This window comes from Chiloscyllium plagiosum, chromosome 48 (genome assembly GCF_004010195.1).
Source record: "Chiloscyllium plagiosum isolate BGI_BamShark_2017 chromosome 48, ASM401019v2, whole genome shotgun sequence".
NCBI lineage: Eukaryota > Metazoa > Chordata > Chondrichthyes > Orectolobiformes > Hemiscylliidae > Chiloscyllium > Chiloscyllium plagiosum.
The window spans coordinates 4713565-4730892 of NC_057757.1; the positions used below are offsets into that span (position 1 = coordinate 4713565).

General features: G+C 44.3%; 1 protein-coding gene across 1 annotated transcript in view; it reads left to right on the forward strand.

Annotated features, from left to right (window-relative positions):
• LOC122544390 (polyunsaturated fatty acid 5-lipoxygenase-like) overlaps window positions 1-17328 on the forward strand; it is a 43702-nt gene that overhangs the window by 3071 nt on the left and 23303 nt on the right. The window contains exons 2-5 of the mRNA XM_043683636.1: window positions 7368-7545; window positions 10347-10542; window positions 11639-11717; window positions 15312-15434. Of these exons, the coding sequence (XP_043539571.1) occupies window positions 7396-7545; window positions 10347-10542; window positions 11639-11717; window positions 15312-15434 (548 nt within the window). The 5' untranslated portion in view covers window positions 7368-7395. The remainder of the gene's footprint in view (window positions 1-7367; window positions 7546-10346; window positions 10543-11638; window positions 11718-15311; window positions 15435-17328) is intronic.

Sequence of the window (17328 nt, forward strand, 5' to 3'; positions counted from 1 at the left end):
TGGAACATAAATTTGAGTTATATGGGCTAAATGCAGGCTGTTGAGGCTAGTTCCAGTTAGGAAACCTGGTTGGCGTGGACAAGTTGGGTTGAAGGCTCTGTTTCCATACTGTATGACTCTGACTTTAGCAGCCTATTGTAATTGACATTACATTAGGTTGTGCCAGTACACTGGAGAAATTATTTCAAAGATAAATACATGCATTTACACTACATGTTAAGCGGCAATTGGATAGGTACATGGATAGGTGCTTAAGCTAGGACAAATGTTTGGCACAACATCGTGGGCCGAATGGCCTGTTCTGTGCTGTATTGTTCTATGTTCTATGTTCTACGTTCTAAATGCTTAACACCTAATGAAGTTTACACTGCCGAAATGTTGATTCTCCTGTTCCTTGGATGCTGCCTGACCTGCTGCGCTTTTCCAGCAACACATTTTCAACTGTGCAATAGCACTGGAATTACAGACAAAATTGCATGCTCAATAAAAGCCTGGGTGTGAGTTTCCTTCCATCAGCATGAAATACTAACATTGTGGCAAATCCAAAAATGCTCAGGCAATCTGGGGCAGTAAAGGTCGAGGTTGGTGTTGTGATGTTGATTGAAGGATGAACACACTGACCAGGGCATTAAGGAGTTCCTGCTTGCTGATCTCCAAAATAATGCCAGAGGAGGTTTCACATCCATCCATGCAGGAATGGGGGCCTCTGTTTATCATTTCATCTGGGAGGCAGCAGCACTAACAACACAGCTCTCCCTCAATGCTGTACTGTAGTTCCAGCCTTGGTTTTTCTGCTTCAGTTTTGTAGTACAAAGTGAATGCAGAATCTTGTAACTTTAAGATAACCATGCTACCAATAAATTAGCCAGAACTTATACTTTGGTATGATGAAAGGCCAATTTAAAAAAATATAGTTATTTTCTCTTACAGTGACGAATGTTGGTCATGCCAGTGAACATAACAATTCAATCTCAACAACTGCATCCCAATCTTTATATTTGTCCCACGCTCTTGTCTTTGATTCTGTTGCCTTTTCTTCTTTCAAATTCTGTTGTGTTGGAAACTCCTACCACTTAAGAATTTTGTGAAGTTGTTTCTGTATTGTTGCCGGTCTTTATCCATTATGTAGAGGTACCACGGAATTTTCTGCCCTACTTTGATCGGTGTTAGACACTTATTCAAAAGATTGCAAAAGAAAATCTTGTTTGTGGTTTTAAACATATGAGCATCTGGGAAATGGGGGCAAATACTTGCCAAGCCAGTAACATCCATATTCAGCAGAGTACGGGAATAGGATAGTTAAGAAGGCATATGGGACACTTAGTTTCATCAGTTGCGGCATAGGATACAACAGCAAGGAGGTAATGTCAGAGTTGTACAGAGTGTTGGTCAGACTGCAACTGAAGTACCGTGTGCAGTCCCGATCACCTCACTATCGGAAGAATGTGAGAGTGCGAGAGGGGGTACAGAAGAGGTTCACCAGGATGTTGCCTGGAATTGAGAAATTGAGCTATGAGGAGAGACTATATAGGCTTGGATTGTCTTCTTCAGAGCAGTGAAGACTGAGGGAGGGACAGGATTGAGGTGTATACGATTGAATGGTATGGACAGGGTGAACAGAAAGCAGCTGTTCCCTTTAAGTTGATGGGTCAATCACGAGGGGCATAGCTTTAGGATAAGGGGCAGGGGATTCAGAGGGGATTTGGGAAAAATCCTTTTCACTCAGCAGATGGTGGGAATCTGGAATGCAATGCCCACAAAAGTAGTGGAGACTGGAAACCTTAAAACCTTATAAAAAAATTTGGATCAGTACTTCAAATATCATAACATTTAAGGATATGGAACGAATGCAGGAAATTGGTTGCCAGCTTTCCAGTGAAAACCATTCCAGTCTTTTTAACCTTTCCTCACAGCCAATGCCCTCGAGACCAGGCAACATGGTGGTGAACCTTCTGTACTCTCTCTCCAAAGAGGCGAAGAAGTATTGCTCTGAAAGCTTGTGATTTCAGATAAATCTGTTGGGCTATACCTGATGTCGTGTGATTTGTGACTTTGTCCTCCCCAGTCCAACACCAGCATCTCCACACCATGGCAATCATATGCAGTGAAAGTGAAAGACCAGATATAAATCATGGCCACAGGAACATATGCATAACTGGAGAGGTTGTACCTCAAGGCCAGGTGACTGAGCAAGATGTGAATTCACCACCCGCACAGACACAAGTCAGCCACTGATACAGGGGTCTACTGTATATTTCCATTAATGGAAATGGAAAAACAACAGGTAACACAGCAGTAACAAATGATGTAGGAATGACACTTCCCAGGGAAGAAACATTACTCTAATGAACATCCAATAACAAAGTGCACGCTTACACTATCTGGCCAACCAGATAACGGGCAGCAGATTTAAAACAGAGATTAGGAGGAATTACTTCTCTCAAAGAGTCGTGAACCTGTGGAATTCACTCCCCCAGAGTGTGGTGGCTGCTGGGACATGGAGTAAATTTAAGGAGAAGATAAACAGTTAGTAATGGGTTAAGAGGAGCGAGCAGGAAAGTGGAGTTGAGGCTGGAATGAGATCACCATGATTGTAATAATTGTGGGGCTGTAATCAGATCAGCCACGGCCTTATCAAATGGTGGATCAGGCTGAATGGCCTTCTCCTGTTCCCAGCTCTTACATTGCTATGTGCTCTGTTGTTCTATGCATACGTTGTTAAACTTGAGAGGGTGCAGAAAACATTTACAAGGATGTTGCCGGATATGCAGGGTTAGAGTCAGAGATAGAGGCTGAATTGGCGGGCTTTATTTTCCCTGGAAGATTGGAAGCTGAGGGGTGACATTATACAATCATGAGGGTCAAGACAAGGTGCATAGCCAAGGTCTTTTTCATAGGGTAGGAGAGACCAAAATTAGAAGGCACAGGGTTAAGGTGAGAGAGAAAAGATTTAAAAGGGACCTTAAAAACAACTTTTTCACTGAGAGAGTGGTGTGTATGTGGAATGGGCTGTCAGAGAAAGTGGTGGAGGCTGGTACAATTACAACATTTAAAAGGCATCTGGATGGGTATATGAATAAGAAGGGTTTAGAGGGATTTGGGTCAAGTGCTGGCAAATGGAACTAGATTAATTTAGGATATCTGGTTGGCATGGACGAGGTGGACCAAAGCATCTGTTTCTATGCTGTACATCTCGTGACTATTTCTCCTGCCCACACCAGAGATGACAGAGCTGCCATCAATCCTTCCCTTTCTTGGATTGTGAGAGAATTAGACAGGACGGCCATTGGGATGTCAAACATTCAGCACTGCACCCGCTATGAGAAAATGCCCAGGGACCATGGCAGGTCCTGTGGAGACCCAGAAACTTCCATGTCACAGCAAAGCAGCAAGAAACATTATTTATTGAGCTCTGACATGGTGTCATCTCAGATTCGAGACGTTAACTCTTGTTTTCTCTCTCTTCCACATACTCACAGTTGACCTTGGCTGGGATAGGAATCGAATCTGTGCTGCTTGTTTCATTCTGTGCTATAAATCAGCCATCCAGCCAACTGAACTAACTGCTCACTGCCAGTTACTGCTACTGGGAATGTATTCTTAACATGCCAGAACCTCCACCTCTTGTATACCGTTAGACTCCAGCACGTATGGGTGGCATGAGCACAGATTGTATAGTAAACGACCACTCTCCCAGATTGAGAGGCTCTGAAATGTATGTGAATTGGCCAAGGGAGAGGAGAGGCAGTAAACAAAACAGATTGAATGGAATCAGCATGTAAAGGATTGTGATGGAAGGTGCTGAATAACTGTGTAAAAACCTGAAGGGGAAAGTGAGAACATTGTAACCCAACGGTCTCGTGGCACTGCTCTGCTTCACAGTCATTTTTCTGCAAGAAAAAGTAAGAAATGGGAACAGAAAGTCGACATAGAAGAGACTTTCCAAGAAACGACAGTCCCTGGACAAAGACCAGATGATCACAAGTTATCAAAGGCTGATCTTAGTGTATTTTTGCACAATTTCTGACAATGACCACTGTACCAGTTAGAATCATAGAATCTTAGACAGGACATTCAGACCATTGAATTTACACCGACCGTCCAAAGAGCATCTTATCCAAGCCCATCACTGCATTTCCCATCTGTGGTTAGCATTGCTGCCTCACAGCACCAGGGACCCTGCCTCTGGTGACAGTCTGTGTGGAGTCTGCATATTCTCCCCATTTCTGTGTGGGTTTCCTCTGGATGCTCTGCAAATGTACATGTTCCCTCTTCAGAAATGGTGCGATTTTGCTGTGATGAGAGACTGGATAAGCTCGAGTTGTTTTCTTTAAAGCAGAGAAAGCTGAGAGGAGACCTGATAGAGGGTCAATCGTGAGGGTGCTTTAATTTAAGGTGAAGGCCCCTCCTGCTCCCCCATCTGATCTATATAAACCTTCACCTCCCTACTTTACCTGTATTGAGTAAACATATCAGGTTAGTAGTTCAAACTGTCAGTGACTTCCCAACTCCGTATTACCCCTTTTCCTTCAATGCTCTACCATCCACCCCACCTTATATTTTGTTGCCCACCCTTGACAACTGTAATATCCCCTGCATCCCAGCATGGTATTTCCAATCGCCACTAAATCAGGACAGGTCTTATACACTCAATGGTAAGGTCCTCGGGAGTGTTGCTGAACAAAGAGACCTTGGGGCACAGGTTCATGGTTCCTTGGTGGAGCCACCAGCAGACAAGGTGGTGAAGAAGGCATTTAGTTTGCTTGCCCTTATTGGTCAGTGCATTGAGTACAGGAGTTGGGAGGTCATGTTGTGGCTGTACAGGACTTTGGTCAGACCACGTTTGGAATACTTGCGACATGAAGGATGTTGTTAAACTTGAAAAGGTGCAGAAAAAAATGTTTCTGGGGTTGGAGGGTTTGCGCAACAGAGAGAGGCTACCTCAGGCTATTTTCCCTGGAGTGTTGGAGGTTGAAGGGTTACCTTATAGAAGTTTATAAAATCATGAGGGGCATGGATAGGGTGAATGGCCAAGGTCTTTTTCCCAGGGTGGGGGAGTCCAAATCTGGAGGGCATATGTTTAAGGTGAGAGGGGAAAGATTTAAAATAGACCTAAGGGGCAACTTTTTAACACAGAAGGCGGTGGGTGTGTGAAATAAGCTGCCAGAGGAACTGGTAAATGTGGTTACACCTGCAACGTCTAAAATACACTTGGTCAAGTATGTGAATAGGAAAGGTTGAGAGGGATATGGGCACAATGCTGGCAAATGGGACCAGTTTAGATTGGGAAATCTAGTCAACATGGATTAGTTGGGCCTAAGGCTCTGATTCTGTGCTGTATGACTCTGTGGCCACTCCCCTCAGATTTTGAGACATGACCATTTTCTAAAAGCATGTGCAGTTTGTTTGCCACGTAGATGCAAGTGCGGGAAGGAATTGAAGGATATGGTGGCGAATGAGATGAAAGGGGTGTGAGGTGAGGTTGGTGAGGGTATCCCCCAATGGAAAACCCCATAAAATTGGTGAAGGCACCAACCTAATTTTGTACACTTCAAAATGGAGGATCAGTCCCTTCATTTCCAAACATTACTGCTCTCTCCCTCTGGGCCACCATCGACTGGTTGGGAGTGGCGCAGTGTCTCAGTGGTTAGCACTGTTGCCTCAGTGTGCAAGAGACCCAGGTTTAATTCCATCCTCGGGGATTGTCTCTGTGTGGAGTTTGCACGCTCTCCTTGTGTCCGTGTGGGTTTCCTTCCACAGTCCGAAGATGTGTGGGTTAGCTGGATTGGCCACGCTAAATTGCCCATTGTGTCCAGGATGTTCAGGCTCGGAGGATTAATCATTGGAAATGTAGGGTTATAGGGCGGAGGGATGAATCTGGGAGAGACCCTGTTTGGAGGGTTGGTATGGACTCGATGGGTGGAATTGCCTGCTTCAACATTGTGGGGATTCTATGATGGGGCTGGTGTGAGATGAATATAGCCTGAAATCCTATAGCAACATGTCCACCCTCTTGACTGATACGTTGCCTGTTGTTGTGCCTATGCTAAAGTGCCAGGCACAACAGAAACACCGTTAGTCTTTTAGCTCAGGCTGGGTGACAGCAAAGCAAGGATAGGCAAGGAGGAGATTGTAAGAGAATCTAGGTAATGCATAATCTAGGTAAGGAGTGAGTGCCAAGAGGAACCCTGAGCTGCAGCCTGGTCCAGGAGCTGGGTGCCACTCCCTGCCTGCATTGAGAAGAGCTGGTCCAAAGTGCGGCACCGTACATGAATCAGAGAGGTGCCAATCAGGATGCATTTAGACTGGTAGCTGCCTGATGCCAGACTCCATGCACATGGGGTATACATGGTCACTGCCTGTGGAGTGTGTCCTGAGATGTTGCTAGTGGGTATCCAAGCTGGAGGACTGTAGGAGCAGGCAGTTGCCCAGTGACCATTCCTGGCTTTCACAAGGAGTTCTCAACCTCTAGTTTCCTGGTGGTGGGCGGTTGAATGGGCAACTGCAAATCAATGAAGTGAGATTGATCAATATTGAGGATGGTAATGCAAGACAATTAGTGCAAATAGGTCTCTCGCCACTCACTAGCAAGAATCTGATTGGAAATCAGAACTTCATACTCTTAACAATGAGAAGCTCATTGCTGGATACTCATCCAATTTTCCCAACTATTTTCCCAACATCGTATCATTCAAGGCTTGTGAAGATTCTGCCCTATCACTCCAAATCCTGATCACTTACTGAAGAGGAGATTTGTCTCACGTTGTTCCTGGCTGTTGGGCCAATTTCCTTATATTTGCAACCTTGGATTATCGGACCCTCAACTGATTATTCGCAGGGGCACGTGTGATGCAGTGGTAGGGACCTTACTTCTGAGAGTTCCAATGGTGGTGGTTTAGCCTGAGGGTCACCATGCCAAGGGCAAGATTGAGAAGGTGGGACCTTTGTATTGATATGTGATTATTATGGCTCAGAGACAGGGTCCTGGTGGTAGTGCCCATGACTCTGAGCCAGGAGGTCCAGGTGCAAGACCTGTGCATGATATCCTTGAACAGGCAGACTAGGGGAAAAAGATCGATTCTCAAAACAGTGATGGTGGGATAGGAGGGCGAGATTCAGAAAGCAAATGTGGAGAAGACAATGATAAAGGAAGGGGCAGGGTCCTACCCACATTTGAGGGGCACTCCAATATCGAACACACAACGTGAACCACCTCTACTCTGTCCCTCCTCCCTGCCTGATGTCGAAACAGTTAGAACAGAATTTCCTGTGAGATGGCATGTCAGCTGTTTCCCCAGAAAAATCCCTGGTTTCCTTTTCTGTTTCATATATAAACACTGCATCTGCTTTCCTTGCCACACCGTCAGAGGTTGGAAGTTCTGCCAGTGCTAGAATATGATCACTTACAAAGTCATGATTGAGACTGGGACAGGCTTGTATGCAGGAACCAAGAGTTATGTCTTCTGCACCCTGATCGGAGAGAGGGAGAAGAGTCACAAGGCTAGTGTGAACAGATGGCTGCACAATGACTTGAAGCGGGGAACTGTGAGTATATATTCCAGCAGAAATCAGCAGTTTGTCGCAATCAATATCATCCGGTGCTTTGTTTGGAGAAATAATTTTGAATTGAAAGATTTGCATGTGTGTCACAATAGTCCTTAGATGCAATGAAATTCTAAGGTGAGAGGAGAAAGATTTAAAAGGGACCCGAAGGGCAATTTTTTTCAGAGAGGGTAGTTCCTATGTGGAATGATCTGCCAGAGGAGGTGATAGAGGTGGGTACAATTCCAACATTTAAAAGACATTTGACAGGTACACGAAGATGGAATGTTTAGAAGGCTATGGATTAAATTCAGGCAAATGGGACTAGTTTAGTTTGGGAAACTTGCATTGACATGGATGTGCTCAACTGACCTACACGATGAAATATGTTCTCTCATCCACATTAACAAGACCGTTTAGTATCTTATACCCTTCAATCAAGTCAACCCTCACTCTTCTATACTCTCAGCCTGTCCTCATAACATGAGAACAGAGAGGCTTAGGGGTGCAATTACATCATTCCTCGAAAGTGGTGTCACAGGTTGATAGAGTGGTGAAGAAGGTGTTTGGCACATTTGACTTCATCGTTCAGAGCACCAAGAACAGGGGTTGAGATGTCAGATTACCACTGCACAAGACATTGGTGAGGTTTTTATTTGGAGCACTGCACATAATTCTGGTCACCCCCTACAGGAAGGGTGTTATCAAACTGGAATGACTGCAAAAAAGGTTAACAAGGGTGTGACAGAAACTGGAAGTTTTGAGTTATAAGGAGAGGCTGGATAGGCCAGGACTTTTCTCACTAGAGGTTGGAGGCTGACGAGTGACCACATCCAGGTTTATAAAATCATGAGGGGCATTTTTAAGGTAAATCGCCAAGGTCTTTTTTGAAGGGTAGGGGAGTTCAAAACTAGAGAGCACAGGTTTAATGTGAGAGGTGAAAGATTTAAAAATGCGTGAGGGGCCTAAATGGAACAAGCTTCCAGAGGAAGTGGTAGAGATGAGTACAACTGCTATATTTAAATGACAATTGGACAGGTACATAGATAAGAAGAATTTAGAGGGATATGGGCCAAACTCAGGCAAATGAGACTAGTTTAGTTTAGGAAACCTGGTCAGCATGAATGAGTTGGATGGAACTAATTCATCCCATGTATCAATCGAGTAGATCCCTTCTGAACTGTCTTCAATATATTTACATCCTTCCCTAAATAAGAAGGAACAGTGGTCCGAAAGCTAGTGCTTCCAAATAAACCTGTTGGACTATAACCTAGTGTTGTATGATTTTAAACTTTGTCCACCCCAGTCCAACACCAGCACCTCCACATCATGTAATTTCCTGGTTCATCTTTACTACCTCTCTTAAAAAGTGGAACAACATTAGCTGTTTTTCAGTCCTCTGGCACCTTCTTTGCGGCCAGAGAGGAATTAAAAAATTTGTGTCAGAACCCCTCCAATATCCTGCCTCACCTTCCACAGCAGTCTGTGAAACAATTCATCCAGGTCAGGATGATTTTAAGGCCGACAGTGCCTCCAATACATCTCCACATCCTAAGTTAAACTGTGTATGTTCCTCACAGTTCCTTTTTCTGAATTCCATACCTACGTTCTCCTCTTCTAGAGTGAGGACCAAAGAGAAGTATTCATTCAACCCCCTTCTAATATACAGTGGTTTCACACAGGTTGCCCACTTGGTCCCTAATGGGTCCTACTCTTTCCTTGGTTAACTTCTTTCCTTTAATGTATTTATAAAACATTTTCTTTTCTCCCTAATCCCGTTAGTAAGTCTTTTATCATGCCCCCTTCTTGCTCTTCTAATTGCTTTCTTAAATTCCCTCCTGCACTTCCTGCATTCCTCTAGGGCCACAGCTGAATTGTTCCCTTTGGACTTGCTACGAGCCCTACTTTTCTTTGTCCAGTCCTGAATTGTCCTAGAACTTACTGCTCATGCATTTCCCTTTAAAGGACCTGTATACACCCCACCTCCTTTTTGAATGCCTCCTCTCCTCCCACCATAGCTCCACTGTAGACTTACCTGCAAGGAGCTGTTCCCAGTCTTCTGTGGTCAGATCCTGCTTTAATTCAATGAAACCTGCCCTCCCCCAATCTAAAGGCATCTTTTGCAGACCCCCATCTTTTCAGAACAAATTTGAACCTTGCCATGTTGTGGTCGCTATCACTTAAATGTTCTCCTGCTGCCACACCAAACATTTTTCTGGCTTCTTTCCCCAGAACCAGATCCAGCACTGCGCTGTCCCTTGTTGGGCCTTCTATGTGTTGATGCAAAAAACTCTCTGGATACATTTCAAGAAATATGCCCCCTCTAAACCCTCTACATTATGACAATCCCAATTTATGTTGGGGAAAGTTGAAATCCCCTTGTATAATTACCTGGTTATTACTCTTAACTAAAGAATCCCCTATCACAATTGCCCTTCCTTTCTCCTTCCTCCCACCCTGTGCAGTCAAGCCGTTTGTGCTCCCAGAAGCTTGGCTCTGACTGCATTACTCCGAGTTACCAGCGCCCTCATCAGCTTCCAAAATGGAATAGTGGTTAGTGTGTGGGACCCCAGGAGACTCCTGCACTACCTACCTGTTCTTTCCGGACTGTCTGCATGAAAGAGGTAAATATCTTTCCAGCACTCCTTGTGAGTGAAGAGAAACAGACAGCTGGTCCCAGCATCCCAATTTCTTCCGTATAATCAGAACCAACCTCACGACGGAATACCAACCCGACAATCAGAATCCAATTTGTGACTGGAGCTTCTTGACATGCTGTTCGCTTCCTCACCCTCACTTTCCAGGTGGATCACTATGAAATTGCAAGTGACTGGGACCTTGGGAGCATTAATTTTGTGGAGCTGCAAGTAACTCCATTCTACTTCCAAGATTACTGGTTCTGCTGCTGTGTGACGGTGGAGACCCCCGAGGGAAACACCTTCCATTTCCCCTGCTACAAGTGGCTGGCCAACTGTACCATAAGCCTCCGGGAAGGAACAGGTAAGTCGGAAAATCCAGGGATTGTTGAGGAGAAGCAAAGCATGGAAGTAACATGCATCCTCATAGAGCCCTTCCCAAAACAATTTACACACAGCATGTTCCTCAGGGAGAGAATGACCAGACAATCATTCTTTTGTTGATTCTGGTGGAATAATAGATATTGACAGGATGCCAAAGAGAACTCCCCTGCTCTTCATAGATGTAGCACCATGGGACCTATCACACCCATGTGACATAACTTTGGTTTAAAGCCTTATCAGAAGGGCAACACCTTTGAAGGCAAATCTTCCATTCCAGGCATGTTACAGGACATTTTCTCTACACCACCTAAAGTAAGCTCCTGGGCCTGAAATTTATTCCAAAGGTGTGCAACTTTATTTGTCACATTTCTCTACAAGTGCAGCTCCCCTGAGTAGTGGCACCGATTTGCCAACACATTCAATTGGTATAATTCCATTGTTTGACTGCCTCACGAAATTGGAGTTTGTATGTAACCCATTCCAAACCCATGATTAGATTCGGTTTGCCACTCTACATTCCCATTGCCGGGGAGGTGGTGCTGTAATGGTCATGTCACTGGCCTAGTAATTCAGAACCTCCACTACCGAAAGGGTCAAATCCCTCAAAGGTGGACGAGGAAATTTAAATTCAATCAAAATCTTAAGCACAAAGCTAGCGTTATGGGGACCACTGTTGTTCCTTAAAAAAAGCATCTGATTCACCAATGCCTTTTAAGGAAGGAAATCTGCTGTCCTTACTTGGTCTGGGCTACATGTGACTCCAGACCCAATGTGCTTAACTCCTAACCGCCCTCTGGGCATTTAGGGATGGTTAATAAATGCTGGCCTATCTGACAATACCCATGAATTTTTAAATAAAGTTTCTGAAATGAACCATTCAGTTGGCTTTAGTCTGTAACTCATTCCCGAGTGTCCATTATTCTGTGTATAAACAGTCTAAACATCTGAATTAGATTTAAAGTCATAACACCTTCCTAAAATCCATGATTCTCTTTGTATAGTAGTTAAACTTCCCAAGTTCTCAGTCTTCCTTGGTTATTGCCTTTTGTAATTAACATATGCATGTTCTGTTTCAGCTAAAAGAATCTATGATGATGGACCCGTGTTCCAGTGTCATCGTAAGAATGAACTACGGGAGAAACAACAGCTCTATCGGTAATAGAACATAGAACATAGAAAAGTACAGCACAGAACAGGCCCTTTGGCCCACGAAGTTGTGCCGAGGGTTAATCCTAATGTAAAATAAAATAACTTAACCGAAGCACCCCTCAACTCACTGCTATCCATGTGCATGTCCAGCAGTCACTTAAATGTCCTTAATGACTCTGCTTCCACCACCACTGGCAACGCATTCCATGCATTCACAACTCTGCATAAAGAACCTTCCTCTGACGTCTCCTCTATACCTTTCTCCTAATATCTTAAAACTATGACCCCTCGTACCAGTCAATCCTGCACTGGGGAAAAGTCTCTGCTATTGACTTTATCCGTTCCTCTCATTATCTTGTATGCCTCGATCAGGTCACCTCTCTTCCTCCTCCTCTCCAGAGAGAAAAGTCTGAGCTTATTCAACCTCTCTTTATAAGGCAAGCCCTCCAGTCCAGGCAGCATCCTGGTAAACCTTCTTTGTACGCTCGCCAAAGCCTCTGTATCTTTCCTATAGTAGGGCTACCAGAACTGGACACAATATTCCAAGTATGGTCTCGCCAAGGACTTGTAGAGCTGTAGCAAAACCTTGCAGCTCTTAAACTTGATCCCCCTGTTAATGAAAGCCAAAACACCATATGCTTTCTTAACAACCCTATCCACTTGGGTGGCAACTTTGAGGGATCTATGTACTTGCACACCAAGATTCCTCTGTGCCTCCACACTGCCAAGAATCCTGCCTTCAATCCTATATTCAGCATTTGAGTTCGACCTTCAAAAATGCATCACTTCGCATTTATCCAGGTTGAATTCCAGCTGCCATTTCTCAGTCCAGCTCTGCAACCTGTCTGTGTCGCGCTTTAGCCTACAGTAGCCCTCGATACTATCCCGGCACCTCCAACCTTTGCGTCATCTAACTCACCCTTTGACCTCATCAGCCAAGTCATTATAAAAACTACAAAGAGCAGAGGCCCAAGAACAGAGCCCTGCAGGACCCCACTCAACACTGACCTCCAGGCAGAATACTTTCCATTTACAACCATTCTCTGCCTTCTGTCAGCCAACTAATTCTGAATCCAGACAGCCAAATCTCTCTGTATATCATACTTCCTGACTTTATGAATAAGCCTACCATAGGGAACCTTATCAAGTGCCTTGCTGAAATCCATATACACCTCATCCACTGCTCGACCTTCGTCGACCTGTCTTGTCACCTCCTCAAAGAACGAGCCAAATAAAAGCACAACACTGTGAATGCTGAAGATCTGAAATTAAAAGAATTGCAGAAGTGCTAAGGAAACTCAGCAGCCACCAGTGGCTATTCATTCTCCTAGAATTCATCCTTCTGGAACATTGGAGGCGGTGGGGTGACCTTATGGAAGTTTATAAAATCATGAGGGGCACGGATAGGATGAATACTCTAGGTTTTTTTCCCCAGGGTAGGGGAATCCAAAACTGGAGGGCATAGGTTTAAGATGAGAGGGGAAAGAATTAAAAGGGATCAAAGAGGCAATCTTATCGTGCAGAGGGTGGTGTGTGTATGGAATGAGCTAGAATTAGAATTCCTACAGTGTGGAAACAGGTCCTTCGGCCCAACAGGTCCACGCCGACCCTCCGAAGAGTAACCCTCCCAGACCTATTCCCCTATTTGCCCCTGACTAATGCACCTAACCTACACATCCCTAAGAGTAACTTAGCATGGCCAATTGACCTAACCTGCATATCTTTGGACTGTGGGAAGAAACCAGAGCACCCGGAGAAAAGCCACGCAGACATGGGGAGAATGTGCAAACACCACATAGACAGTCACCCGAGATTGGAATCGAAAGTGGGTCCCTGGCACTGTGAGGCAGCAGTGCTAACCGCTGAGCCACCATGCCACCCCAGAGGGTGGAGGCTGGTACAATTACAACATCTAAAAGGCGTCTAGAATAGTATATGAATGTGAAGAATTTAGAGGGATAGGGGCTAAATGCTGGGTTTTGGGACTAGTTTAATATATCTGGTCAGCATGGACAAGTTGGACCTAAGCGTCCATTTCCGTGCTGCACATCTCTATGACTCTGTTTTTCTGTCTCATTATGCTCTATCTCCCCCTATAATATACTCTTCCCCCTTCCCAACATCTATCTTCTTCAGAAAAAGCATGCTTTTCTTCGCTACCATCAGCTCTGAAGAAGGGTCACTGGAAGTGAAAAGTTAACTCTGATTTCTCTCCACAAATGCTGCCAGTCCTGCTGCAACTTTCCAGCAACCTCTATTTTTGTTAAAGGACATTGGAACTGTTTGGTCATTTAATAGAATATGGATGATGGATACAACTGAGTTAACATTGTGCATATTGAAGCAATATTCTCATTCTATGATTCAGTTCTATTCAAGTTATCATCAAGGATAAGCACCGATATAAATGAATCTCAATGCAATTAAGAATTCATTAGAAAGCGGTTAAAACAATAAATCTCACAGGAAAGCAATGTAATCAGAGTATAACCAATAATCCTGAGAAACAATTTGAATTTCCGAGCAATGGAGTGGGAACATTGGTTCCTGGTGTTTTTCCTCTACCATTATACACCAATTATACCTAGTCAAAGAAAGAGGAATGGGGGGAGCAAACTGCCCTAACCACAAGGTAGCAGCATTGGCTTTGCAACACATGCAACAGTCTCTAGACAGAATCTTGGAATTATTATACAGTGCAGAAGGAGGCCATTTGGCCCCTCCTACCTGTACTGGCTCTATTATCTAGTCTGGCTTGATTACCTTGTGCCAATCCCTTTATTCCTTTTCCCTTTATTCCTGAACATTATTACTATCCAAATAACCATCCAATGCCCCTCATGAATGCCTCAATTGAACTTTCCTCCACCACATTTCCAGGGAGTGCATTCCAGATCCTTACTACTTGTAATGTTACCAAGTCTTTTCTCACATTCCTCTTGCTTTGTTTGCCCATCACTTTAAATCCATGCCCTCTCACTCTTACAAGAGGGAACATTTACTCAGTCTAGCCTGCTCTTGCTTTTGGAGACCTTAATCAGATCTCTTCTCAGCCTTCTACTACTCAGGGAGAAATGTCTGTCTTCTTCAAAACTCCCAACTTCTTCAATCTATCCTCATATCTGAAGTTTCTGTTTCCCGGAGCTCTCTGCACTCTGCACTCTTTCTCCATTGCATTCGCTTCTTTCATATGCCGTAGTACTCACAGCTATACACAATACTCCGACTGAGTTAACTGAATTAGACTTAATCAAGCCAAGTGATTGAACCAAATAATTGGGCTCAGAGTGTTGTAGTCTCATTGTAAGAAAAGTTTAAGAAAGAATGTGAAAGTGAATGGACAGGTGAACTTTTTAATAGATAACAATGATTAAATAGGATGACAAACTTAACTTTATATAGAAGTAATAATGTCTGTTATAATTTAAAATGTGTTCATTGGCTTCAGTTCCCTGGGACTTGCTATTGCCAGAAAGTGTTTTCCATTTAATTTTAAACCTTTATTAACGCTACCGAATCCTGGTCTAAATTCGATAATTTGATATTTATACAAACATGTCTCCGCCTCATGATTGAATGGTTCCTCCCTTTGTGTTCTAGGTGGAGGGAATTACCCTCGATATTGCCAAAGTGTATTGATGCTCGATCAGTGGATGATCTCCATATGGATTTGAGGTTCAGTTGTGTGAAAGAACTCGGTTTTGAATTCTCCGTGATAGAGAGGTAAGTATCACAGTCTGGATGAAAGGCAGCATAGAATCCTTACAGTTTGAAAGCAGTCATTCAGCCCATTGAGTCCACACTGACCCTCCAAAGAGGATCCCACCGACCTACACTATCATCGTAAACCTGCATTTCCCATGGCTAATCCACCTAGCCTGCACATCCCTGGACACTGCGGGGCAATTATAGCAAGACCAATCCACTTAACCTGCACATTTTTGGACTGCAGGAGGAAACTGGAGCACCCGGAGGAAACACAAACACAGGTAGGATGTGGCTCGAATCAAGCCCTGGCGCTGTGAGGCAGCACTGCTAGCCACTGAGCCACCGTGCCAAGCCACCATGGAAAGCACTTTATGTTAGGGGGGTGGAGAACAAGATCAAAGAGATTACATTGAGCTTGTTTAAGACACTAATTCAGCCTCAACTGAAATATTATGTCCAGTATTGGCCACTGGAGAAGGTCCAGTAAGATTCGCAAGAATGATTCCAGGGACAATTAACTTCAATGATGTGGATAGATTAGATTACTTACAGTGTGGAAACAGGCCCTTCAGCCCAACAAGTCCACACCAACCCTCCTTTCCCCTAAATTTACCCCTTCACCTAACACTACGGGCAATTTAGCATGGCCAATTCACCTAACCTGAACATTTTTGGACTGTTGGAGGAAATCCACACAGACAGGGAGAGAATGTGCAAACTCCACACAGACAGTTTCCCGAGGTGGGAATTGAACCCAGGTCTCTGGCGCTGTAAGGCAGCAATGCTAACCATTGTGCCACCATGCCACCCCTAGTTTGGAGAAGTTGGGACTGTTTTCCTTAGAGAAGGTTGAGAAGAGATTTGATAGAGACGTTCAACATCAGGAGAGGTATTGAATAGGGTGGATAAGGAAACACTCCATGAAAGGAGCAGGAATCAGAGGGCATGGAATTAATGTATTGGCAAAATAAGCAAAACACACAGCGAGTGGTTAGGATCTGGAATGTGCTGCCTGAGAGTGTGGTGCAAGCAGTTTCAACTGGAGATTTCAAAAAGGAGTTAGACAGTTAACATGAGAAAGAGGAATGTGCAGGATTACAGGGAGAAGGCAGGGGAATGTCACCTCCTTCTGCGCTGTAACGATTCTGCGATTCTGTGATGACAGGTTTACTGCTGCAAATTTAGCACCGAAACCAATGGTCAGTAAAATGTGACCTGGTACTGACTGATGTGCCCTATAATCGCTGGAAATGGACTTGGTACTGGGCCCAGTATTCAATAGACAATAGACAATAGACAATAGACAATAGGTGCAGGAGGAGGCAATTCTGCCCTTCGAGTCTGCACCACCATTCAATATGATCATGGTTGATCATTCTTAATCAGTATCCTGTTCCTGCCTTATCTCCATAACCCTTGATTCCACTATCCTTGAGAGCTCTAGCCAACTCTTTCTTAAATGAATCCAGACACTGGGCCTCCACTGCCCTCTGGGGCAGAGCATTCCACACAGCCACCACTCTCTGGGTGAAGAAGTTTCTCCTCATCTCTGTCCTAAATGGTCCACCCCGTATTTTTAAGCTGTGTCCTCTGGTTCGGCACTCACCCATCAGCGGAAACATGATTGCTGCCTCCAGAGTGTCCAATCCTTTAATAATCTTCTATATCTCAATCAGATCCCCTCTCAGTCTTCTAAACTCAAGGGTACACAAGCCCAGTCGATCCAGTCTTCCAGCGTAAGGTAATCCCGCCATTCCAGGAATTGACCTCGTGAACCTACGCGTACTCCCTCAATAGCCAGAATGTCTTTCCTCAAATTTGGAGACCAGAACTGCACACAGTACTCCAGGTGTGGTCTCACCAGGGCCCTGTACAGCTGCAGAAGAACCTCTTTGCTTCTATACTCAAT